The following is a 24,527-nucleotide window of genomic DNA, read 5'->3' as shown; positions in this document are numbered from 1 at the left end:
GCTGCTCAGGAGCGCGCGCCCCGCTGTGCCTCCCTGGCGGGCTGAGATCCAGGCCCCAGCGGACAGAGCTCCTAGGAGAGGTTCCAGAAAGAGCTGAGAAACTCGGGAATCCTGCCGGAGGTCGGGGGAGATGAGCGGTCCAAACATCCCCCGGCCAGGGCGCGGCCGAGCCCGCTTGGTGTGTGGGTGCCCGCCGCTCGCCAGCGTCCTCGAAGGCCGGGTGGAGTCTGGGGGTCATCTGTTTCTCCTCCCCCCACCTCGCTCCCCGATTCCTCTCTCCGCCGCCCGGCACTACGCCTCGGGGGGCACACCAGCTCCGAGACTCCTGCCCGGGGCCTCCACTGCGGAGCGGATGCCCGGCTGCGGGGCGCCGCCGGGCCAGGGACTCCAGGGCTACGGGTGCGGGTCCGGCGGGACCCGGCGGCCGGGATGCCACTGAGCTCCCGAGGGGGGTCACCGGGGTTCCCCGGCCTGCGCCGGCCTCGGTCGCCGGGTCCCGCTGGGACGAGGGGCACGACGGGGCGGGGCGGGCGGCGGGAAGGTGATCTCACTCCCCCCGCCCCCACGTCCCCCGCCCTCCCCGCGCGCACGCCCGCCCCGCCCCGCCCCCGCCCCCGCCCCGCAGCCGCGGCCGCCGCAGCATCAGCATCGCAGTCTCGCTCCGGCGGCGGGTCCGAGGCCGGCGCGTGTGGAGGCTGGGCGGGCAGCCCGAGCGGCGGCCGCAGCGCAGGTAAGGCGGCCAGGCCAGCCCTCGCGCACGGGCCGCGCGGGCAGCGCCCCGAGCCTCCTGTCCCAGCCCTGCCCTGGGGGGTTGGAGGGGTGAGCGGATGGGCGAGAGCGGGGAGCCCCACCCGGACCAGCCCGCAACCACCAGCGGAGCGGCCAGAGCCCCACCCAGGCCGGGCGCTCGGCTCCGGGCCCCGCGGAGCGCAGCGGGGCAGGGAAGGAGCATCCCCGACAGGTGAAGACTACCTGGGCGGTACCCCCAGTGCCGTCTCTCCGGGGGGAGTCAGGCAGGGTCGGTGCGGGCCGATGGGGGGCCGAAGTTGGCACGTCTCGCCGGGTGTGCGTGCGCGGGTGAGAAGGCGAGAGGGGTGAGACCCAGGGACCCCCACCCAGGCGTCCCCATCAGCCGCCGTGGGGTGTGGCCCTGGGCGTGGCTGCCCCCTTTCCCCGTTCAGGATCCTGTTTGGTGGAACATTCAGCTGCCCCGTGTGCTTTCGAGGCAGGTTGGACTCGGCCGCCCCTGGGAGGGGAGGGAACTGGGCTGGGCGCTGCCCGACTCTCCGCCCCAAGGTAGGAGAGGGGGGCTTTGTTCTCCTGCTTTCTAAACCTCAACCTGGCCTCTCCAGGGTTCTCCTCCCACCTTGTGCCATGACCAGTCTCCTGCCCTGGAGCCCGCAGGTTCTGCGGGCTCTCGGGACCCAAACAGGAAACCCCGAGTGAGGTGGGCCTGGGCACCCACTAGGGTGCCGCTGGGCGCATGGATGTAGACTGTGGCCCATCAGGTGGGGGGGTTGCAGGAAGGGGGGGCCGCGTTGGTCTGGTCGTGACTCGGCCCTGCCCACTGCAGGGCTTGCACCCATGGCTGTCTTCCTTCTGGCTGGCTGGTTATGGGAGGAGACGGCGATTCCTCTTGCCCTTTCCTAGGGTACATTTTTGGAGACTCTTGGTTGGCAGGCCCAGGGCCATCCGGTCCCCCCAAGATGTGGGGGGCCTGACACCCTCTTCCATGGAGGTACCCTACTTCAGTTAACTCCACCCAGAGAGCAGGGGCTTCTGGGCAACTGGGTGCCATCTCTGCTGACTCACGTGGCCCTGAGGGTGAATAAGCCAGTCACCCTTCCCTCCCATGAAGTGCCCCGAGTCCCACCTTCCTGGTCCCCTGTGGGGTGGCTGGGGTCGGGTGGGAGGCCTCTTGCCTCTGACCAACGCCTTGCTGCAGGTGATGGAGCTCAGCCCGGCCTGGCCAATCACAGGGCCTCCATGCAACACCCACAGGTGCACCCACGGGCTCCTTAGCTCTCATGGGGGGCTCTTGGCTAATCTATGGCCACATGGCAAGTCCTTATCAGTGCTGAGGCTGCGACACCCCTCCGCCTGACGTTTGTCTTTGCTACATCCTTTCTTTTCATGTGTGTGTCTCTTTCTCTTCACGTGTGTGTGTGTGTGATCCCCAAAGTAATACATCTTATTGTGGTAGGCTTGAAATATACAAAAAATAGAACAAAAGAAATTAGGGATCTTTGGGGATCTGATCACAGAGAGAGACCCCCGCTCAGCACACCCCAGCCTCAGTCTCCCTGCTTGGCTACAAACCACTCCCAAAAGGCTCCTCCCCCAGCACCCAGCCCCCTGCCACCGGGCAGTTGGGAGCTCCTCCCAGCTCAGGAGCTCTGGGGCCCATGGGGCGCACATTCATTCATGGGGCAGCATGCCCTGCCAGGTGCCGGCCTGAACCAGGCTCAGGCCCGCCCATGGAAAAGCCAGGGACACACTGGACCCGCACCTTCTTTGTCTCCAGATGGGTTTTCTGTTTTCCTTTGTGACTCCCTGCAGGGTAAGAGGAGGCAAGAATTGAGGCAGGGCCTTGTCCCGGGCCTACTCCAGTGGGCAGACGTGCCCAGGCTGTGTGCTCCTGTCAGCCTCCTCCTGTGCTGGGGTGGGTAGCTTCCATGGCATGCACTTGGGCGAGGCCAGCTGGGGAGGCGCCCCTGTGCCACACCCGCCATTCCATGGCCCAGCGATGCAGGCCCCTCTGCCCTTTCCCTTCTGAATCGTGGCGTTCTTGGCTGTCACGTGGGGTTTGGACCCCTTCATCTACAAGGTCCTTTTCAAGGCAGACGGTCCCTGGTGCCCCTCTCGATAGACAGAATGTCTCCTGGGGCACTCTTTCTGTCCAGGGGGCAGGCAGCCTTGCCGTACCTGGCCTGGCGAGCCAGGGCGAAGGTGCGATGGAAGCCTTTCTCCAACCCCTTCTTGGGGGTGAAACAGGAGTGGGTGGGAGCAGCTTCCCAGCGGGTGCTCTGGGTTGAGCAGGGGCCTGTTCTGGGGGAGAACAGAATAACGGGGCCCACATCCCTCTTCCACCGGGCCCCCCCGACATGGCATCAGTGGCCATCCAGAGCACCGCCCACCCAGGGCTGTGCCCCACCCTGGGATGTGGACCGTGAGGGAGAGAGAGGATCTGAATCCCTGCTCTAGGGTCCCAGGTGGGCTGCTGGCTTGGCCCTGTCCCTCCTCCCCTAATTAGGAAGGCTGGGTTGAGGTCCCTGGGTGGGGCCTTACCTCCCCCGTCTTACCTCCCCCGTCTTTCTCCCTCCTGCTAGCTCTGACCTGGCCATTCCTGGATGCTCCCCCGCCCCCCGCCCCGTACCCTGTTCTCAGCTGTCTCTTTATACCCTCGCCCCCCACCTGTCAGCTTCCTCCTCCCTCTGCTTGCTTCCTGCCCCCTCACTGTGGGGGGGGGGCATTCCACTGTCCCCCTCTCTTCAGTCCCCAGGCGCCCTTGTCCCTTGTCTCCCAATTTCCCCTTTTGTCTGTCTCCCCTCTCAGCATGACCACCTCCCAGCCTGGTCCACTGGGTTGGGCCCCGGCCTCCCATGGAGCTTTGTCTGACCTGCAGGGTGGCCGGGGTGGGGGGTGGGGACGCCTGGTGGCCACCAGCAGAAGACTGGGGGCAATCAGCAAAGGCCAGCCCACCTTCTCCCCAGACATCAACAGGATCTTTGTGGCTTCCTAGAGGCTGTGGTCTGAAAGCGGGAGGGGCCGGGAGGGTGGTGAGTTCCTCTGCAGGGGGAGGGTCTGGATGGACTGCTGGTCTTTCCAGAAGCTTTTCTTTGTCCAGTGCCCCCCACCCAAGGCCTGGGCCTATGCCCCCACCCCCCACCGTGTTCTCCCCAGGTCACAGAGCTGGGGGAGGGGGTCACAGACCCTGCCTCTCCCCTGCCACGGGGCAGTCCCTGCCAGCCTCTGGCCCTCAACTTAGCGGGGCCAACGGGGACAACCTCCGGTTGAGAGGAGCAGGAGGGCTGTGGTGTCCTAGGCCTGGCCCTTCCTGCCCTTCTGGTGTGTCCCAGGAGCCAGGCTTTGCTCAGAAGTGTTCAGAGCCAGGTAGCTGGTCTGGAGGTTTGCACCGGGCAGCTTTGTGTGTGTGTGTGTGTGTGTGTGTGTGTGTGCAGCTTCCCCATATTCCTATTTGCATGCGTGGGCATTAGCCATCTCATTACACGTGTGCAATTGTGTGTGTGTGCGTGTGCTTGGGAGAGCGTATGCACACAGATTGTCCTGTACCCGCGTGGATCCTGTGCTAGGAAGGGGCGGGGCTGATGCTGGTGGTGGCTTCGGAGGAGGCTGTGTGTGTGTGTGTGTGTGTGTGTGTGTGTGTGTGTTTCCCTGCGCCCCTGTGCTGCAGAGGCTTCCTGCTGGGGGGCGGGGTGCCCTCTGGCCCCTCCCCTGGCCGCCTGCATTCATGCCTTAGGAATGCTGAGGCCCAGGGGACAACAGAGCCTCCATTGTCCATCTCCAGGCTTCCGGTGCCCCCTCTGCCCTTTAACCCTTTGGAACAGGGAGCCCTGAGGCAACCAGAGGGGCCCGGCTGTGTCTGAGCTGTTTCCAGGAGGCCCCTTCTCGCTTGGGCCAGTTGTCCCGGGGCCAGTGGGGCTGTGCAGCTCCGGGTGGGCCTTGGGCCGGGCCCCTCCTGCCTCTCCTGTTGGCTGGGCACCTTTCCTCTCCCACAGGACCTGCCACCTTCTCTCCTCTGGGGTCCTGGAGTGGATATATGTCGCCCCTTCTTGCCCGGTCCCTGAAGCCCCCAGCCCCCTCTGGTGCCAGGTTCATTTCTCAGGATGGGGGCTTGCGATCTTATTCTGAGCCCACTTTCCAGACCCAGAGGGAGGGCTTAGAGGGGATGAGGGGCCCCATTTTAGGCCGTGGGCATCAGTTTTCCCAACTGGTCACACACCCTGGGAACCTCCCTGCTGCCCAGGAAGGGAGTCCATGCTGCCCCTAAGCTGTATCTGGAGAGAGGGGCCCTGTAGGTAGCCAGGTCTTTGTGAGGGGGGCCCTGGAGCCTTTGGTTTACAGAAAGGGGTCAGAGCATCCCAAGGTTCTGCATGGCCAGGGAGAGAGGAGCCAGAAACCAAGAACTGTCTGCCTTCTCTTGTGCAGAGTCCTGGAGGGGGCAGCGGGGAAGGGGGTTGAGGGGTAGGGTGGTTTCTGCTTTGTGCTGAGATGGGATGTGGGTCACCTTCTACTTCCGCGTGGCCCGCTCCCAAGAGTTCCCTCCCAGTTGCCCGCATTTGCCTGCCATCTGCCTAGCAAATAGGCCCTTCCCCAGGGGGCAGGCCGGCTTGAAGCGCATCCCTGTCCAGACCCCTGACCCTCTGCAAATGCAGGCAGGTGCACGCACAAAGATGCCTGAGAGGCCCAGAGGCGAGCTGACCCCCCCGGAGTTGTCTTTGGAGGCTTTGGGGGCCCCCACGCCATCTAGAACCCCATACCTGGTGAGCATGGTGCTCCGGTTCTCTGAGCCTCAGTTTCCTCAATGTATACAATGGAGATAATGATAGTACTGCTCCCCCAGGGTCATTTTCAGGATTCAATGAGTGATGCATGTAAGGGTATTTAGAAGTGTCCCTGGCTTGTGGGACGTGCTAGCCACAAATTCAGTTAATAAAATAGGAAAGGGGGAAATGTCTGACTGCCTTTGGGGAGATTCCCCCCTCTTCCTTTCTCAGTGGAGACCGTCCACTCTCCCCTCTCTCCCACAAAGAGTTAACCTTTGCCCCACCCCTTCCTTACCCTGTAAGGAGAATGGTCCATTACAGGTGAGCTGGTGTTGCCTTGGAGACCGCAGCCTTGAAGGGGCTGAGGGTGTGCTCTCCCTGAGAGTGGGGCGAGGCTGGGATCACCGAGGACTCAGCAGCTTCCTCTAAGACTTCCAGCCGCCCCCACACCCCCACCCTCCACCTCAGTACCTGTGAGGGCTCCCACCCAGGAGCCTCTTTTCTGTAGTATCTAAATTACCCATTAGGCTGCGGCAAGCTTTCCTCCCTTCTTCCCCCATCTTTGCCAGTGGAGCGAGCTGGCTCCCATCTCCATGGAAACCCGCCAGCCATAGCCTGGTGGGGAGGGCGAGGAGGAGCCTTAAAGAAACACAGTGCCTGGGGTGGAGGTGACACACACCCCACCCCATTTGTATACCCATCGACAGCCTGGAAGATTCCCCACCAGCCCTGCTGAGCAGACAGCCCAGGTGTAGGTGCCCCCAAGCACCCCTTCAGGCCTACCAGATCATGGCCCTGGCACTGCCACTCTGGACTATCTTATATACCCAGGCTGAGCCCCCAGCCCTGCCCCCTGCTCAGAACAGACCAGCAGGGGCACCTTCCTGTGGCAGGAGCATTTCTGTCCGTTGGGAAGGGCCCGGGAGGAGGCCAGCCAGGAGATTCCCAGGGTGTGTGCAAGGAGAAAAGCAGCCCTCCCAGATCCCAACCTGGCTTCACAGCCTCCCAAGTGTGCCCGCCCCCCCCCCCCCACACCGCCCCGCCCTGTCCCCATTTAGAGGATGGAGGCTGGAGGAGAGGACTGGCCTGAGGATTCAGGGTGTGGCAGGGTGGGGCTCCTCCAGGGTCTCACTGAGGTACTCCCTGCTGGCTCTTGCATCTCAGAGCCTGCCACACCCTATCTCCCTCCCTGCCTGCCCCTCCTCTTGAGTTTGCAGGAGGCCTCATGGAGGAGGGGTACTCAGCCCGCCCTGGTCTCTCCTCCCCCAGTGTGCGGGCACTCACTGTTGAGCTGGCCCATGGACGCACGGGCACCCCCTCTGCCCGGGGGCGGCTCACTGTGTGCCAGCAGAAATCTTGGAGCGAGGTCCTCTGAGTACTTGTCCCTCCTCCCTTGTGGGACTCCCCACCTGCTTCCTAAGGGTCTGCCAGCAGCGGCTTGTTTCGTCTGTAACCGCCCCCCATCCTACGGCCACAAGTGGTCAGGGCCCTGCTGCTCTGTATCTGTTGTTGCAGGCTTTGTTTGTCTCTGCCTTCTGTTGGTCTCTCCACCATCCAGTCTGCCCTCCAAGCCCAAGAAGCCCCATTCCTGTGATTCGGGTCCATCTCTCCCTCTGTGGCCCTTTCCTGGCACACCCCTGTCTACAAGGATGTGGAAGAGGTGCCCCTGGGCTTGCACACACTCACACATACACTCAAGCACGCACGCACATACACACCCCTCACTCATCTTGCTCTTTTGGCCATTTCTCATCAGTTGCTTTTTGCTTTTTGTCTTGTCCTTTGTGCTCCTCACCCTTCTCCTCCCTTTCCCCGCTGTCCAGGTCTCTGTTTCTGGGTTTCTCCACATGGGTTACTGTGGTGGTCCAGCATCTGTCTTTGTCTCCCATTCCCTGCCCCCCGACCCCCCCAAGCCCTCCTGCTCTGTCTCTCCTGTTCCCTCCTGCCTCTTTCTCGCCCTGTCTGTCACCCTTCAGTCTTCCTCAGCCTGCCCCCCCTCAGCGGCCCCCACCCCGCCTTTGCAGACGTGGCCTTGGCTCCATCTGTACACCAGCTTGTGGAACACTCCCCCGCCTCCTTTGCCCCTGGAGGTGCTGATGGGGGGTGGGGGGCCTGCTGTGCTGACAACCTGAGCTGCTTGCTCTGTAATTGCCTGAGGAATGGGGAGAGATCAGAGACCCAGCCACAGCTGTCAGGGGCCTCCCCACCTTCTGGCTCCTGCCCAGGCTCCAAGGGCCTGGGAAGGTGGTGAGCTGGGTGGCAAAGACCAGGAGACTAAAAGAGTTTGAATGTGAGACTGCGGGGTGTCAGGATGGGGCAGTAAGTGGAGCCCACAGGGATTGGGGCTATCCTGTATCCCCTGCATATACACCAGGGTACACATGCCAAACCCCATTCTGGGGACAAGCAGCCATCCTCTTTCCAGCAAAAGGGAATGCTCCAGCCTCACAGCCCAGAAGGACAGCCTTGGAGATTCTTGCTTGTCTCCCTTCCCTCCCCCTCTGAAGACCAGAGCACTCAGAGCTCCCAAGGCAGCTGTTTGATTGCCTGCCCTCTGATCTGAGTCTCCTACTGCTTCCTACAGGCCTTGAAGCTGAGGCCAAGGTCGCGTGAGGCCCACCCGGCTTGCGTTGACTTGGTGGACTGCCTCCTTTCTGGGACCCAGCTTGGCTCTTGCCCTGGGGAAGTGACCAGGCCATTGCCACTTACTCTCCTGGTCACTCTCTCGGCCATCAGCCTGTCCACGTTGACCCACCTGGGTGCTTCCTTCCCCGCCTCCCCCTCCAGCTTTGGGTCTGGGAGTCTGAGAGCTCTAGGCTGGCAGCTATTCGCTACTGTCTATTTTGCCTGCTGGGTCCCAGGGCAGTCTGCTGAATTCACCATACTTCTCAGGTCACCTTCCACAACACCAAGCTGTGGCTTCTGGCTGCCTCCTGATTGACTGAGTCTGGATGTCTTGGCATAGCATTCCAGGCCTCCACACCCACTGCTGCTGCCTTCTGAATGAGGCTGGTCCCCATGTTGATCAGGTCCTGGCTGGGAGGGAGTTTGCCTGGGATGGACTTGGTGAGCTCAGGCATCATATCCAAGCTCCAGCCCTGAAGCTCTCGGTCACTTTTACTATTGTCTCTTTCTCACACCTCTTCCTGTTTGGGGGTCACAACTCTCTGTCTTCTTGGAAGTGCCCTGGGGAAGTGACCAGGCCATTCTTCTCGTTGTTGGCAGAGAAGCACCCTCCACTGGGCCCTCGGTCACTGGGCCTTCTGGCATGCAGAGGTGGCCTGTGCATATAGCTGATAGACTTGGGCTTGGGGTGGACACATCTATCAGTTGAGCCCTGAAGACTCAGAAAAAAAATCCAGAAGGTAGGCCTGCCAGACACTCTAGATGTAAGAAATGCTGTCCCAGAGCTTTCCCTGAGCCCTGCTCTGAGCCTGGCTTGGAGTATCTGGAAGGGGGGAGGCCACAGTTGCCTCTGTTGGCCCCCTAGGAGCCCAAGGGACAGCTGAGAGGTGCTTTCCTCCTTGACTCCCTCCTGCCACTTCTTGAGGGCAGGCTTCCTTTCCCCTTCTTTCTTCTTTTTCCCTCAACCTGTTCAATGAAATGCAGACTTTTTGGTTCCCTTCCCTTCTTGCCATGTTCCCACTTCCCTAGTCTCCCTGTCCCCTACCAGGTTTTTAGGCCTGAACAGCACCCAAGGACCAGTTGGTTCCAAAACCCCCAGCAATGAGACTGTGACGAGGGTTCTTCTCTACATATGTGTGTGTGCATGCTGTGTGTGCGCACAGAGATAGCAGACAGGAGTCATCCCCCAGAGACACAGATGCGCAGGAGCACACACCCATACTTCTGTGTGCCTGCAGTCATACACACACCCATTCATGAGTGCCTCCTGGTTGCAGAGAAGAGGGACATGTCCTCCTGTGTGTACGCACATAGTCACACAGCTACTGCACACCCAAATCCACACTCATGCCCACAGGCACCTGCTTATGGGCCCTTGAGTCACACATCGGGAGGATGGGCACAGAGCAGCCTGTGGCATGCCCAGGGGAGCGGATGGGGCAACAAGTTGGTTGTGCTGGGGAGGTAGCTGGTGGAGGCACAGCCAGTAGGAAGGGAATGAAATGCGAACTGGAGGCCCAGCTTCTCCTGGTCTCTTCCAGGTTTTCTTCTCCAAAATGGGGGGGTTGGGGGAGGGAAGAGTGGAGGGGGCGGGGCTGGGGGCGGGGCCAGGAGCCCAGGCTCGCCCAGATGTTAGTCACTAACATCCGTCCGTTTTCTCTCCTCCCTCACCTTGCCCTTCCCCTCCTTCCCTCTCGCAGTGCCCTCACCCCCGGCTCCCTCCCACAGCCACCCACCAGCCACCCTTCCCTCCGGCCGGAGCTTGAGCCAAGCCCGGCCGGCTTTGCCGGCAAAGCCGAGCTGCCGGCGCCGCCGGGAAGATGGCCGTGGCGCTGTGGTTCTTGTGGCCTCTCCTCCTCTGCAGCCCTTGCGTGCTCATCCAGATCCCTGAGGAATGTGAGTAATTGGAGGGCGCCGCGGCGCCTCCCTTCCCCGCCACACTGGGCTTTTCTTTATTTTCTGCCTCCTCACCTTCTCTGGGTTCCAGACCCCCCGACCTTCACTCCCTGGGGGCCCGGAGTGCGCAAGAGGTACCCGGACTTTGGATCCCCCTGTAAAGGACCGGGTGGAAGACTCGGGCTGTCTCAGTACCACGGACAGGGACCAGAGACGCGGGAGGGCGGGTGCTGTTTCAGCACCACGGACAGCAGGCCTGACGCCTGACCCGCCCCCTCAGGCCTCAGTGTCGGCCCCAACCCGCCAAGGATGGGGCAAGCGCGAGAATGTCCTCAGCTAGCTAGACCAAGCCTCGCTCTGGCTTCTGACTTGGGTAATCCTATATCGGGCCCTTGGTAGCCCTTTCCATGAACTGAGACAGGAAAAGACCCCTTGCAAAGATCCAGCAGCCTTCTGGATCCTTAAAATGTGATGTGTAGTTACTTAGTGGGGGATTGGGGGTGGGGCTGTTGGAGTAATCCCTTCGAGGGGGGTTTCTGGGGAGGGTGGCTACAGGGCTGTGACTGAACGTGAGTATTTGTGTATGCTTTTGAGCTGGACAGACTATGTAATTTGTCTGGATATATTTTTAGATGTGTATGGTGTGATACATTGACTAAGTGGGGATATTCCAAGTGTGATTTTGATGTCCTGTGTAGGTAAGTTTGTGAGTCACTCTAACCACTACTTACTGGTCAAATTTGTGAAGCTCTGTAGGTATTTGACTGTTGACATTGGATTGTACTAGTGAGTCATACGGGCCTGTGAGTACCTGTCTGTGTGTGGACCGTATGTTACTGTGATGGTGTTTTCTCCTGAGTGTGAGCAGGAGATATAAACACACTGCTATAAGCGGCTTTGGGGCTTGTGTGAGGGACAGTTGACATGGTAGCATTTGTGTATCTTAAATCTGCTCCTTGTTCACTCCAGTCCCCTCCCCCCTCACCTTTCCGCCTTTGTCTCTGAGCCTGCACCGGTTGGAGGCCAGCATCACTGAGAGATGAGCTGTGCGCTGAGGCTGGGGGAGACTGTCCAAGCCAGGAATGGGTCAGGGGCTGAGGGAGGTGACCGTGACCGGCCCCTGACATTGAGGGGTCCTGAGGGTTTGCAGGAGGTGGGGAGGGTCTGATGGGAAGAAAGGTTGGGGCTGTCTCCCTAGATATACACATGGAGCTCTGTGCAGTCACACCCGAAACCCTACCCTAGCTGCAGAGGCACACAGATCAGCCACCTATATCCAGCCAGGCACAGAGACCCCCCAAGAGGACACACGGGGGCACACAGGCACACACAAGTGAGAGGTTGAGATACAAAGGAACACAGCCATCCACACGAACACAGGAGCAGGTAGGCCACACAGAGTCATACAGTAAACACAGGCAGGCACTCACAGCCTTCCAAAATACTCTGGCCAGACACATCCGTATAGAGGCACATGGGTGGATACTCACAACGTCACTGCAGCACTGCCTGGGGTGTGCCCACATGTGCCCAGACTCATACTTTGGCACATTCCCACACATGTGCTCGTCTGCCTCCCCCTTCATCTCTCCCCAGTGACTTTCAGGCCTTACCCTGCTATACCTGTGTGCAGAGGGGTGTCGGAGACCCACGGCAGGTCTAAGGGGGCCCTGGGCACTGGCTGGCACTTGTTACTGACCCTGATGCAACGTGGCGAGCAGCCTGGTACCTCCCAGTTGGAAGCTCTCCTCCAGCTCTCTCCCTCCCCGGCCCCTCCAGGCCCCTTTGTCTCCTTCCCTGCTTGCCCCATCCTGTGGTCCCTCTCACTGTCTCTGCCTCTTGGGCTGCCTTCACTGGCCCCTCCCAAGCGCAGAACCCTCTTTGCAGTGTTCCCAGGGAGCCCCGTCCTCTCTCCTGGGGGCCCCTACCCTGAGGTCTTCCACAGAAACAAAAGCTTTCAGAGGCAGCCCACTGCTGTCAGCCACCCCAGCCAGTGCTCTGCTGAAGCCTGCTGGCACTGGGGGCAGAAGCCCCGGCCTCAGCTCCAGGGAGCTCGGTGGCAGGCTGGGAGGAAGAAAGGGGAGAAATTGAGGCCTGGCGCCGGGCCGGCAGGCCCTAGAAACTCAGATTCAGCAGGGCCTTGGGGAGGATTTGGAAGGGAGGGGGCCGCTGGGCCCAGGTAATTGAAAACACTGAGCTGTGCTAATTGGATTAGGAGGGATATGAGCTGGAGCAGGGGAGTGTTCCCGGGCTGCTGTAGGCGGGCTGTCTGCCTCTCTGGCTTCCAAGGTATCCTGGGTGGAGGGCGGGGGGTCAGTTCTGCAGACCCTGCCAGGAGGAGGCAAGGATCTGGCCACAGTGCAGTCTTTGTTAAAGTCATGGATTTCTTTCTCCCTGCCCGCTAGTGCTGAGGCCTACTGGTCCTGGCCATTGCCCCACCCCAGAACTGGCGATCAGGCTGTGTCCTGGAGGTCTTGACCTGCCATAGCTGTAGCGTGGCATGTGTCCCCTTCTTACAGCCTCTCCCAGCCTCCCCCTCCCCCAGGGTTGTCTGTACTTCTTTCTGCCTAAGCCATGGGGCGACTTGTCAGCCTTTTTCTCATTCTGTCCCTTGCTGCATGGATCTCTCAGATGAAGGACACCATGGTAAGTTGGGGGGAGGGTGGAAATGTTTCCCAGGAGGCCCTGTATGCCTTGTGCCTCATGCAAGCTGCAGTCTTTTCTGCTTCCTGGGTCCTGTGGCACCTGGTGGCGGGGGGAAGGGGGGCGGCTTTGTTCTGTCTCCAGCAGGTGGGTTTCCTCCCTGGCTTTCCACTTGTCTCTGGTGGTCCACCCTTCCCTCTGGTCCTCCTCTCTCCCCGTGAGGGGTTTGCCCTCGTTGGTGCTTCTGCCTTTGGCTTCCCCTGTCTCTCTTTTCTTTCTTTCACATGCTTTGTCTTTCTGTTTGGCTTCTTCTCTCTCTTCTGGTTTCTTTCTCTGTGACTTTTGGTGCCATCTTCTCTCTGTTCTGGTCCCTTCCACCTTTGCCCAGCTGCTTTGGGCTCAACTTGCTCCTCCCCGCCCCACCACCCAATGGCCATGCGGCCTGTCAGGCTCCAGACCTGGCTTCTGTCCCCATGGGACAAGGGTGAGGGCCGAAGTGCTCACTATGTCTGTCCCCCCTCCTGCCCCAGTGATGGAACCCCCCATCATCACGGAGCAGTCTCCCCGGCGTGTGGTCGTCTTCCCCACAGATGACGTCAGCCTCAAGTGTGAGGCCAGCGGCAAACCCGAAGTGCAGTGAGTGACCGTCACCCTCTAAGCCCTGGGGCTGACCACTGACTTGACCCCCCAGCCCTTGTGGTCCCCAGGGCCTTCCCCCTCCTGGGCATCCCTCACCAGCCAGGGTCGTCGCCCTGGCCCAGCCCCTGGCCTGGCTGCCCGGCTTCAGGGCTCCTCTGAGCCTTTTTCTGCCCCACAGGTTTCGCTGGACTCGGGATGGCATCCTCTTCAAACCCAGAGAGGAACTGGGCATGATCGTGAACCAGGTGCCCCATTCTGGCTCCTTCAGCATCACGGGCAACAGCAGCAACTTTGCCCAGAGCTTCCAGGGCACCTATCGCTGCTTTGCCAGCAACAAGCTGGGCACCGCCATGTCCCACGAGATCCAGCTCATGGCCGAGGGTGCGAGGCACTGCAGGGACCAGGGAGGGTCTGGGGCATGTGAGCGGGTCCCCAAACGGATCTGCCGAGCATGTGTGAGGCTCCAACCCGAGAGCTGACCTCTCTCAGCTGATTATTAAGAGTGCCAAGGGACCGGGCACCCTGCTGGCCTGCAGCCACCTCTTGCCTCCTCCCCCTGTTCTTTTGCCACTCTTTCTGGTCAGCTCCATCCCCCCTTCCCTCTCTTCTGTGCTTTTCCCTTCTTGGCCTTGGGGCTTGCTGCCTGGGGAGTGCCCTGGGAGGGCTTGTTGACTGAATGTGGGCAGGACTGAGCCTGTCTGAGCCTGGGCTTCAGCTTCTACCCCATCCACCCCTCAGTTGCTGTCTGCTCTCCACTTCCCTCCAGTCATCTCCTCCCATGTCCCCTCCATCAGTGTGTCTCCTCTCCCCTCCGTTGTGCACCTCTCACCTGACCTCTCTGGCTTCCCTTCTTACCGCTGTCTGCCTCTGTCTTTATCTGTGTTGCCCTCTCCCTGGGGTTTCCCCCCCCAAGCATTCCATCCTCCTCCATGAGCTTTCCGCCTTCTGAGCTTGCACTCATCTCCTCTCCTCTGCCCCTCCAGTTACCTTGGGAACCGTTGCCATGGTTTCTGTGTCAGGATGATGGAAGGGGCTATGACTCCAGCATCCCACCACGGCTCCCCTCCCCCCATCACTGCACCTCAGCCTTCCCCCACCCGCCCTCATCCCTTCCTCCTGGTAGGAGCTAAGAGTTGTAGAGAGTTAACCCTTCACGGCCATCTGGCCTCCAGCCCATCTCATCTGCATGCTGCGCTGGTCTCAGCCTTGAGCCCAGAGAGGATCCAGAGTCTCTGCCTCCCTCATGTCCTGGCTCGCCAACCTGTGCCCTCGGGTAGCCCTCCTCCTCTCCCCCTGCCCTGCCTTCTCCAGGAAGAGACTGGAAAATCCACGGGGCCGGCCTCTCTGTCCCTTCCAGGTACCCCCAAGTGGCCAAAGGAGACAGTGAAACCTGTTGAGGTCGAGGAAGGGGAGTCGGTGATTCTCCCTTGCCACCCGCCCCCCAGTGCAGAGCCACTCCGGATCTACTGGATGAACAGCAGTGGGTGCCCACGAGGGGCTGCTGCCAGGGGCAAGGGACGGGTCAGTGGGTGTATGTTCCGGGGGAGGGCTCCTGACCTCTGACCTCTGCCTCCTTCCTTCCCGCCCCCCCACCCTGCCCACAGAGATCTTGCACATCAAACAGGATGAGCGGGTGACCATGGGCCAGAATGGCAACCTCTACTTTGCTAATGTGCTCACCTCAGACAACCACTCAGACTACATCTGTCACGCCCACTTCCCTGGCACCCGAACCATCATTCAAAAGGAACCCATTGACCTCCGGGTCAAAGCGAGTGAGTTCCAAAGTCTCTGATACACTGCCCTACTCTTCTCCTACCCTCATGGTGCATCCCATCAGTCTTCTTCAAAGACAGCGTGGCCCACACACCTTCCCTGGGTGGTGAGGGCAGAGATAGGGCCCTCTCTTTAAGAAGAGGAGGATGGAGAAGGAAATGGCAACTCACTCCAGTATTCTTGCCTGGAAAAGTCCATGGACAGAGGAGCCTGGTGGGCTGCAGTCTATGGGGTTACATGACTGAGCATGTGTGCATGAGGGTGGAGGGAGATGGGTTGGTAGCAATAAACTGGTAGAACTAAAAAAAAAAAGAAGATGAAACTGAGCCTCGGAGGGCTCCCTGGGGTGTCCAGAGTCACCCAGCCTGGGAACTTAGTGCGTCGGAGCTGGGGAAGAGTGCACCATGCTGCCCGCCCTGTCTCCTCACAGCCAACAGCATGATGGACAGAAAACCACACTTGCTCTTCCCCACCAATTCCAGCAGCCACCTGGTGGCCCTGCAGGGGCAGCCCTTGATCTTGGAGTGCATAGCTGAGGGCTTGTGAGTCTGGGTCCCCTGGGAGGGGAGGGGCAGGGGGTGGAGCCTGTGCCGTGGGGCGGAGCATGGGTGGAGCCTCTGCTGTGGGGCAGGGCTGAGCAGCCCGGTCCTCTCTCCCCTCTGCTGTCTCCCTTGGCCTCTGTGCTTGGTGGCCCCGGGCAGCCCCACGCCCACCATCAAGTGGCTGCGCCCAAGCGGCCCCATGCCAGCCGACCGGGTCACCTACCAGAACCACAACAAGACGCTGCAGTTGCTGAACGTGGGTGAGGAGGACGACGGCGAGTACCGCTGCCTGGCTGAGAACTCGCTGGGCAGCGACCGCCACGCCTACTACGTCACCGTGGAGGGTATGGCGCCACTGCGGGCATTCAGGCAGCCAGAATGCCATGCCCACGGTCACGGGGGGTGGTGAGGGTGGGCAGAGTCAGGGCCAGCCCGAGAGCTGGTCACCCGCTGTGAGCTCATATCAGTTCTTCCCTTCCTGGCAGCTGCACCATACTGGCTACACAAGCCCCAGAGCCATCTGTACGGGCCAGGGGAGACTGCCCGCCTAGACTGTCAAGTGCAGGGCAGGCCCCAACCGGAGGTCACCTGGAGAATCAATGGGATCCCTGTGGAGGGTAAGCAGGGCTTTGAGCAGGGATGGGGAGCGAGGCTGGGGGGCCCTGGGGATAGTGACTCACTGCCCTGCCCTGGGCCCATGGCCCACCTGCCATCTGCTCAGAGCTGGGCAAGGACCAGAAATACCGGATCCACCATGGAGCCCTGGTCCTGAGCAATCTGCAGCCCAGTGACACTATGGTGACCCAGTGTGAGGCCCGCAACCGCCACGGGCTCCTGCTGGCCAATGCCTACATCTATGTTGTGGGTGAGTGTCAGCCACCTTGCCTTATAGCCCCCTGGCCCGTCCCTGAAGTCCTGCCCCGGGCAAGGCCACCAGGCCAACTCAGCCACCAGCTGGTCTGTGTGCTGTGGCTGCCCTGCTCCTGTCTGGAGCCTTCCCCATGTCTCCCGCCCATCCTGCCAACAGTGGGGCAGGGTCTTACTGGTATTTCCAGACGAAAAAGCAGCCTCTGAGCGTGGTCCCCGAGCAGAGGCTCACCCTGGCCAGGATGCTTCTGTCCCCAAGCCTCAGGGAAGGTGGGCTTGGGGAGACCCAGAGAGCTTTCAGGAAGAGGCAGGCTGTCTGTGGGGGGGGCGGGGAGCCTCACATAATTGATAGGATATTGGAGACTGAGACAAGAGGCTGAGAGAGGCTCAGCCTGGCAGGGGCCATAGGGAAGCAAGATGGGCAGGGCTCATGGGGGCCTGGTGGAGTCACTGTCAGCTTCCAGAGGCTGCCAGCTCTCCTGGGAGAAGCTGCCCTGGTGATCCCTGCATCTGCCTGCTGACTGCATGTGGGCGCTCGCCCGGCCCTGAGTTCGGCCCTGTGTCCCATTGACTGCTCCTCGCTCAGAGCTGCCAGCCAAGATCCTGACCCCAGACAATGAGACATACATGGCAGTCCAGGGCAGCACCGCCTACCTTCTGTGCAAGGCCTTCGGAGCCCCTGTGCCCAGCGTCCAGTGGTGCGTGCTCTGACCCTGGTGGCAGGGGGTGGGGGGCACCTGGAAGCCATCTTCCAGCCCAGGCAACCAAGGAGGGCCAGGGGTCCCAGCCCACTGGGGTCTGAGCAAGGCCTGCCTTGCTTGTGCCAGGCTGGACAGGGAAGGAAAGACAGTGCTGCAGGACGAGCGCTTCTTCCCCTACACCAACGGGACCCTGGGCATCCGAGACCTCCAGACCAATGACACTGGGCACTACTTCTGCCAGGCTGCCAACGACCAAAGCAACGTGACCATTGTGGCTAACCTGCAGGTCAAAGGTCCGATGCCCCTCCCTGCTGCTGCTGATTGTGGCCAGCAGCCCCTCCCTGAGGGAGGGTCAGGGTCTCTGGGGGACCCTGGCATGACCTTCTTCTCGTCCTCATCCCCAGATGCCACTCGGATCATGCAGGGGCCCCGCAGTGCAATCGAGAAGAGAGGCTCCCGAGTGATGTTCACATGCCAGGCCTCCTTTGACCCCTCCCTGCAGCACAGCACCACCTGGCGCAGGGATGCTCTCGACCTGCAGGAGTTGGGGGACAGTGACAAGTGCGGGCCCAGCCCCAACCTGGGCTTGGTGGAGGGAGGGGGCAAAGGGGGGGTAAAGCAGGATGCCCAGACCCCCTGGCCTCATATGTCGGGGCAGGGGCGTGACCTGCTGTTGAGTGGAAGAACCTGGAAGGAGAGGGAGGAGGGAGGAGTAGCTAGGACAAGTGTGCCCCCACTCCTCACCCCCCACCAGGTACTTCATAGAAGACGAGCGCTTGGTCATCCACAGCCTGGACTACAGTGACCAGGGCAACTACAGCTGCGTGGCCAGCACCAAGCTGGACGTGGTGGAGAGCCGGGCAGAGCTGCTGGTGGTCGGTGAGTCCCCAGAGGGTATCCGCCTCGTGGTACAGAGGCGAGCGAGACGCAAGAGCCCAGGCATCCGTCGCAGGGGGAGTGGGCCAGCTGGGTCATGAGTGGGCCCGAGATCCAGCTCCTGTGGCCCCCAGGGAGCCCCGGACCTGTGCCCCAGCTGGAGCTGTCTGATCACCACCTGCTGAAGCAGAGCCAGGTGCGCCTGTCTTGGAGCCCAGCTGATGACCATAACGCCCCCATTGAGAGTAAGAAGACAGCAGCATGGCACTCTGTTTGCCCTCCCTTCTGGCTCCCTGTCCCTTCCTCTGGGAGAGCCAGACTTTGCACGACCCCCCCCTCCCCTACTCACCACCCACCGATGACTCCACTGCTGGTTCACTTCTTGGCAGAGTATGACATTGAATTTGAGGACAAGGAGATGGCACCCGAGAAGTGGTACAGCCTGGGCAAGGTGCCCGGAAACCAGACCTCCACCACCCTCAAGCTGTCGCCTTATGTCCACTATACCTTTCGAGTCACTGCCATCAACAAATATGGCCCTGGGGAGCCCAGCCCGGACTCTGAGACTGTGGTCACGCCGGAGGCAGGTGAGCACCAGGGAAAGTCAGGAAAAGGGATGGTGTCCAAGCTCCCTTGCTGCCAGGGGTTCCCCTGGGGCGGCGACTGCCTCCTGACATCCAGGGTTACAATAGGTCATTTCTTCCTTGGTCTTCTGCCTTCATGGCCTTGGTGGGCGCCCACAGTGTTGATGTGTCTACATTACTTTGCAGCCCCAGAGAAGAACCCCGTGGACGTGAAGGGGGAAGGAAATGAGACCAACAACATGGTCATCACTTGGAAGGTGAGGATCCTGGGCCGAGCTCACCCCTGGACCTCAGATCAGGACTCAGGGGTTTGCTATCCCCCCAAAGTACTGGCTGTCCTAAGGACCGGGGACCTTGACCACCCAGCTTCTTTTCTGCTCTCCCCCTCCAGCCGCTGCGGTGGATGGACTGGAATGCCCCCCAGGTTCAGTATCGAGTGCAGTGGCGCCCCCAGAAGATGCAGGGGGCCTGGCAGGAACAGATCGTCAGTGACCCCTTCCTGGTGGTGTCCAATACATCTACCTTTGTGCCGTATGAGATCAAAGTCCAGACCGTCAACAGCCAGGGCAAGGGCCCTGAGCCCCAGATCACCATCGGCTACTCTGGAGAGGACTGTGAGTATTGGGCTGGCCCTGCCCATACCCGGGGGGTGGGGTGGAGCCCACATGTGCCTCCCTGGCCCACTCTCCGCCACTGACTCAGGGATCCAGCCCGGTGCCAGCTCCTGCCTCTTAATACAGTGCATTTCCTAAGAGTAAGGCTATTTGCTTACGTAACCAAAAAGCTGTCTTGCAAATCCAGAAAGACAGTGACCATCCATAAGTTGGTATCTATAACTTAACTGTCTGTTTTGATAGTAGCCAATATCCCCAGTGTGGGGCCCAAGACTGTCTTTCCCGCAGTCCATGGTCCAAGTCAGAATCTCCTGCATGGCATCCACTTATCCTGCTTCTTCCCTTGCCTCCAATCTAGAACATGACCAAATGTTCAGTTTGATTATGCAGTCAAGATCTTTTCTAGTTCCTCTGTCACATAGTTACTATTTCCTCTCTCTTCGGGGAGAGACTCTGAGACTATGTAAACGCCCTTGCTCATTAAACTGCCCACCTGTTACATTGCATCCAAATCCATCTTCCCACTCTGGGTGGGCAGAGTCCTGGGCTGGCCTCATCCATGTCACTGGCCCTTTGCAGACCCCCAGGCAAGCCCTCTGCTGGAACCCGTCAAGGCCCTCAATTCAAGCACTGTGCTGGTCAGGTGGCAGTCTGTGGACCCAGCCCAGGTCAAAGGCCACCTCCGGGGATACAATGTAAGAGTCCATCACATGGGGGCTGGGGAGATCCCTGGGGTGATGGGTGGGGTGACCAGGAGTGATAGGACTGGGCCTGGGTTTCTGCCAGTTGCTCCCTTGGGAGGGCCATGGGGAACACGCACCCCACACTCCACCCCACCCCGACCCGGGTCACTGCCAGACCCTTTCTGTCCTTCCGGGGTCTCCTGTCTACCTGCAGGTGACGTACTGGTGGGAAGGCAGTCAGAGGAAGCACAACAAGAGGCACGTCCACAAAGGCCACGTGGTGGTGCCAGCCAATGCCACCAGCACCATCCTGGGAGGCCTGCGGCCCTATAGCTCCTACTGGGTAGAGGTTCAGGCCTTTAACGGGAGGGGACTGGGGCCTGCCAGTGGGATGACCTTCAACACCCCTGAGGGAGGTGAGCTCTGTGCCCTGCACCCCTACCTCCACACCCCCTGTCCCTTCCTACATGGGGTGACTGGGGCGAGGACTTGCCACTGGTCTCTGTGCCCCACAGTGCCTGGACACCCTGAGGCGTTGCACCTGGAGTGCCAGTCAGATACCAGCCTGCTGCTGCACTGGCAGCCTCCGCTCAGCCATAATGGTGTGCTCACGGGCTACGTGCTCTCCTACCAACCTTGTACGTGTGTCATGGACCCGGCCAGGGGGTGGAGGGGGGAGCCGGGGAGGGGGCTGCACTGGGGGCCGAAGCCCACTGCTCACCTGTCCTTGCAGTGAATGACGGGAGCAAGGAGCAGTTGTCCTTTGACCTCCCGGACCCTGAGCTGCGGACACACAACCTGACCAACCTCAGCCCCCGCCTGCGGTACCGATTCCAGCTGCAGGCCACCACGAGGGAGGGCCCGGGGGAGGCGATCGTACGGGAAGGAGGCACCATGGCCTTGTCCGGTGAGCTGGCGTGGGCTCCGAGCAGGCGGCAAGGGCAGGCCAGGGGGCGGCCTCCAGGTCCCATGACCCTTCTTCTCTCCATTGCCAGGGATGCCGGACTTTGGCAACATCTCCGCCATGGCTGGCGAGAATTACAGTGTGGTCTCCTGGGTCCCCAAAGAGGGCCAGTGCAACTTCGGGTTCCAGATCTGGTTCAAAGCCCTGGGGGGTGAGCCTCAAATGGGGGTTCAGGGCCCAGAGGGGCTGGGGCTGGCATGGACCCAGGGTGCTGCCAGGCCCTCCCTGCTCAGTCGAATTGCCCTCACCCACTACAGACGAGAAGCTGGTGGCTCGTCTCCCACCGCAGTACGTCAGCTACAACCAGAGCTCCTACACACAGTGGGACCTGCAGCCTGACACCGACTATGAGATCCAGCTGCTCAAGGAGCAGGTGCTCCTGCACCAGATGGCAGTGAAGACCAACGGCACCGGTGCGGGGGCTGCGGGCAGGCTTAGTCAGCTTCCCTCCATCCCTGAGCTGCCCACGGCCCCGCCAGAACCTCTGTGCCCCTAGGCTTGTAATGGAGAAAAGTCCAGGTCCCTGAAAAGAGCCCTTTTTTTTTTTCACATCCTCCACTGGTCCTGTTGCCAGGGAAGCCATTTCTACTGAAGCTCTTCCTCCCTGTTCCCCCAGAGGGACCCCGACTTTCCCCTCCCCATCAGCTCGCCCCTCCCCCGGGCTGTCTGAAGTCCTCAGATGTCCTCAGCTGCTCCTGTGCAGTCCCTGGTGTGGGGGGTCCCTGATGTGGGGATCCCTGGCAGGGGGGTCCCTGGTGTGGGGGATCTCTGGAATTTGGGTCCCTGGCGTGGGGGGGTCCCTGGTGTTGGGGGGTTGGCAGGGTTGGGGGTTGGCAGGGGACGGAGCCAGAGGCTTGGAGGGAGGTCCTTGACCAAGGCTGGGGACTGACAGGGTGGGCTCGGGTCCTGCAACTGCAGTGTCCCTGGGGGCCCTCCGCATTCAACCCTGGACTTGGCCTCAGTCTCCTGCCTCCTCTCCCCTCCACAGGCCGAGTGAGGCTGCCTCCCGCTGGCTTTGCCACTGAGGGCTGGTTCATCGGCTTCATCAGTGCCATCGTTGTCCTGCTTCTTGTCTTACTCATCCTGTGCTTCATTAAGCGCAGCAAGGGTGGCAAGTACTCGGGTACATCCTGGCTGTGGCCCCCCCCCCTTGGTCCCTGAGCCCGGGCAGGACAACATGGGCACACTGCGGGTGGCGGGCAGGTAGCCCGAGGGGAGCTGTCAGTGTTGAGCATGTGAAGGACCAGGCCCATGTGCCTGGAGCCAGGCTGGGTGATGGGGCAGGGTGAGCAGCTGGGCCTGCTCTGTGTCTGCAGTGAAGGACAAGGAGGACACCCAGGTGGACTCAGAGGCCCGGCCCATGAAGGACGAAACCTTCGGCGAGTACAGGTGAGCTGGGGGTGGAGCCCATGCCCCCGGGCCACCCAGTTGTGCGCTTTTCGTGTGTGACTGCATCTCTCTGTCTCTCCTTTGTGCTGCGGGGGTGATGGCAGGTCCCTGGAGAGGTAAGGCTGGGCTGTCACGCTTTGGGGGCAGGGACCCTCCTGTGGGTGATTTGTGCCAGGCCTGTACACTCCCCATGCCTCCTGATCCTATAGTTCCCTGGTTCAGGGACCAGCCAACAATGCTGACACTCAGCTCCCAAGCCTCCCTGTCCCTGTCTCTGGGGACGGGCTGGACTGGCACCCCTCCTCAGCCCATCCGGAGATGGGAGCCCCAACACCCCCAGGGTGCAGGCATGTAAGCTGCACGTGTCTGGAGTGAAGGCCTTGTCCCCAGTGTGCTCAGAACACACGGAAGTGGGGCAAACCTGGGCCTTCCGTCTCAGGCCAGCGGCTGCCTGCTCCTGCTGGCTACCGCTGGGCCACCTCCCATGGTCCCCGCCCTCCCCTTGCAGTGACAATGAGGAGAAGGCCTTTGGTAGCAGCCAGCCATCACTCAACGGAGACATCAAGCCCCTGGGCAGCGATGACAGCCTGGCGGACTACGGAGGCAGCGTGGACGTCCAGTTCAATGAGGATGGCTCCTTCATCGGCCAGTACAGTGGCAAGAAGGAGAAGGAGGTGGCAGGGGGCAATGACAGCTCCGGGGCCACATCCCCCATCAACCCCGCCGGGACCCTGGAGTAGCGGGGTCCAGCCAGGCCAGGCAGAGCACCACCCAGGGCCAGGCCACGGGGCTATCAGAGATCACCATGATGGCCCAGCCCAAGGCCTGTGCTGGGTCCCTGACCCTGGGACTGAGGCCCGTCCTTCTCTCCAGTGAGTTCGGGGGCCGAGGAGGGGATCTCGCTGCCTCAACGCCCTCTTCTGACTCCCCAGTCCCCACTTGATTGCCAAAACCCAGCTGCTCTGCTTCTTGGGCACACACTGCTTTTTCACTCCAGCTCGGGGGCCACTCACATGCCAGGAGTCTTCAGGTGCTGCCTCACCAGCCTTTGGGCAGGGCGAGGCTGTGGTTGAGGCGAGGAGGCAGGCACAGCTGTGGAGGGGGTCTCCTAAGGACCAGGGTTGGCACCTCCAGCCCCAGCCACTCGTTGGCCAGTAGGACTGGGACAGGGGACTGAAGTCGGTGTCCCTGCTGTCTGCCCCATCTTCTCAGCCATCTCTGCTCCAACTGGGATGGGAACTGAACAAGCTGGCCACGGGTACAGAGGGGGCCATCTGAACAGACCAGAGTCCCCCCACCACTGCCTGTGTCAACTTGGCCCACCCCACCCTGCAGCTGGCTTTCAGGAGTTCCAGACACATGCTGCCTTCGGTGCCCACCAGAAAACATCCAAGTGGGCTCCGCTGTCCCTGCCCAGGCCCACCTCCTCCCCCGGCCCCAGGACCCCTTAGCAACCCACCCCCCCAACCCCAGTCTGAACTTGTTCAGCCCCTTGCTCAGCGATCCCCCCCAGCGCCCCGCCTTGGAAATGTAAATACACCACGACTTTGCAAGTTTGTGCCCTCGCCCTTTCCCCATATGCCACTAGTGTGTAGGCAGATGTCTGAGTCTGTAGGTGGTTTCTAGGTTTTCTAGCAATTAGCTTTGATGATCCCATCCCAGGAAAAAAGAAAAACAGACAAAAAAAAAAAAAAAGGAAAGATCAGTTCTCCCAGCAGCCACCATCGCCCTGAATGCCTTTGCTTGGTCTGTCGATGAGCCCTTTACAAAAAAAAAGTATATATATATATGTACATAAATATCAGAATTATAAAAGGCAAATAAAAACCTGGAAACAAAGAGGCGCTCTTGTCATTTTACCCAGCACTGGGTCCCACACTGTGGTTCCACCTGGCCTGTTCCCCTTACCCTGCTGGCCTTCCAGGGGCGATCTGGGCTCTCAGCCACAGTTGGGCACCTTGTTCCTGAAGCTTCAGGCCCTGAGGGGTAGAGCACCCTGGGCTGCCTGGCCCTCTCAGGCAGTAAAAACCCCCCTCAAATGAATGACAGAAACTTCAAGTGGACCCGCTGGGACAGACGGCCAGCCAGTCCTGCGGATCTGTGTCGGTTTGCCCAACTCCCCTATTCAGCGGAGGTCTTGGTGTCTGTCCTCTTTAGCTGAGTCACTACAAAACACCAGTAGAAGGCATCTTTGCCCCCGTTCTCACCATCAAATCTACCC

General features: G+C 60.8%; 1 protein-coding gene across 4 annotated transcripts; it reads left to right on the top strand.

The window, feature by feature from the left end:
* Positions 1-623: 623 nt before the first annotated feature.
* On the top strand, positions 624-24,145 carry L1CAM (L1 cell adhesion molecule). Of its 4 annotated transcripts, none has more exons than XM_024987987.2 (28): positions 624-730; positions 9,833-10,028; positions 12,660-12,674; positions 13,202-13,307; positions 13,489-13,691; positions 14,668-14,790; positions 14,915-15,085; positions 15,517-15,628; positions 15,788-15,972; positions 16,114-16,245; positions 16,350-16,493; positions 17,082-17,193; positions 17,323-17,489; positions 17,601-17,757; positions 17,951-18,075; positions 18,207-18,317; positions 18,462-18,659; positions 18,843-18,913; positions 19,048-19,270; positions 19,850-19,965; positions 20,168-20,369; positions 20,469-20,591; positions 20,687-20,860; positions 20,949-21,068; positions 21,175-21,330; positions 21,906-22,040; positions 22,234-22,306; positions 22,815-24,145. In XM_024987987.2, the coding sequence occupies exons 2-28, from the start codon at positions 9,953-9,955 to the stop codon at positions 23,044-23,046; spliced, it is 3,762 nt and encodes a 1,253-aa protein (XP_024843755.1). In that variant the 5' UTR covers positions 624-730; positions 9,833-9,952; the 3' UTR covers positions 23,047-24,145. The 4 variants fall into 4 exon arrangements, with proteins under 4 accessions (XP_024843755.1, XP_024843757.1, NP_001179364.1 ...); NM_001192435.1 differs by lacking the exon at positions 624-730 and adding an exon at positions 22,411-22,422 and having other exon boundaries at positions 9,953-10,028; XM_024987989.2 differs by lacking the exon at positions 12,660-12,674 and having other exon boundaries at positions 636-730.
* Positions 24,146-24,527: the final 382 nt, after the last annotated feature.

Source organism: Bos taurus, chromosome X (genome assembly GCF_002263795.3).
Source record: "Bos taurus isolate L1 Dominette 01449 registration number 42190680 breed Hereford chromosome X, ARS-UCD2.0, whole genome shotgun sequence".
Lineage (NCBI taxonomy): Eukaryota > Metazoa > Chordata > Mammalia > Artiodactyla > Bovidae > Bos > Bos taurus.
The sequence above is the reverse complement of the archived record's forward strand: the minus strand, read 5'-3'. Positions and strand labels throughout refer to the sequence as shown.

What these genes read in the sequence shown, in the direction of transcription:
- L1CAM (XM_015461516.3), top strand. Translation starts at nt 12,718, where the DNA reads ATGCCTTGTGCCTCATGCAAGCTGCAGTCTTTTCTGCTTCCTGGGTCC. An exon ending in GGCAGAGCTGCTGGTGGTCG is followed by an intron (nt 18,076 to 18,206) that starts GTGAGTCCCCAG and finishes TGTGGCCCCCAG; the next exon opens with GGAGCCCCGGACCTGTGCCC. An exon ending in CGGCTACTCTGGAGAGGACT is followed by an intron (nt 19,271 to 19,849) that starts GTGAGTATTGGG and finishes GGCCCTTTGCAG; the next exon opens with ACCCCCAGGCAAGCCCTCTG.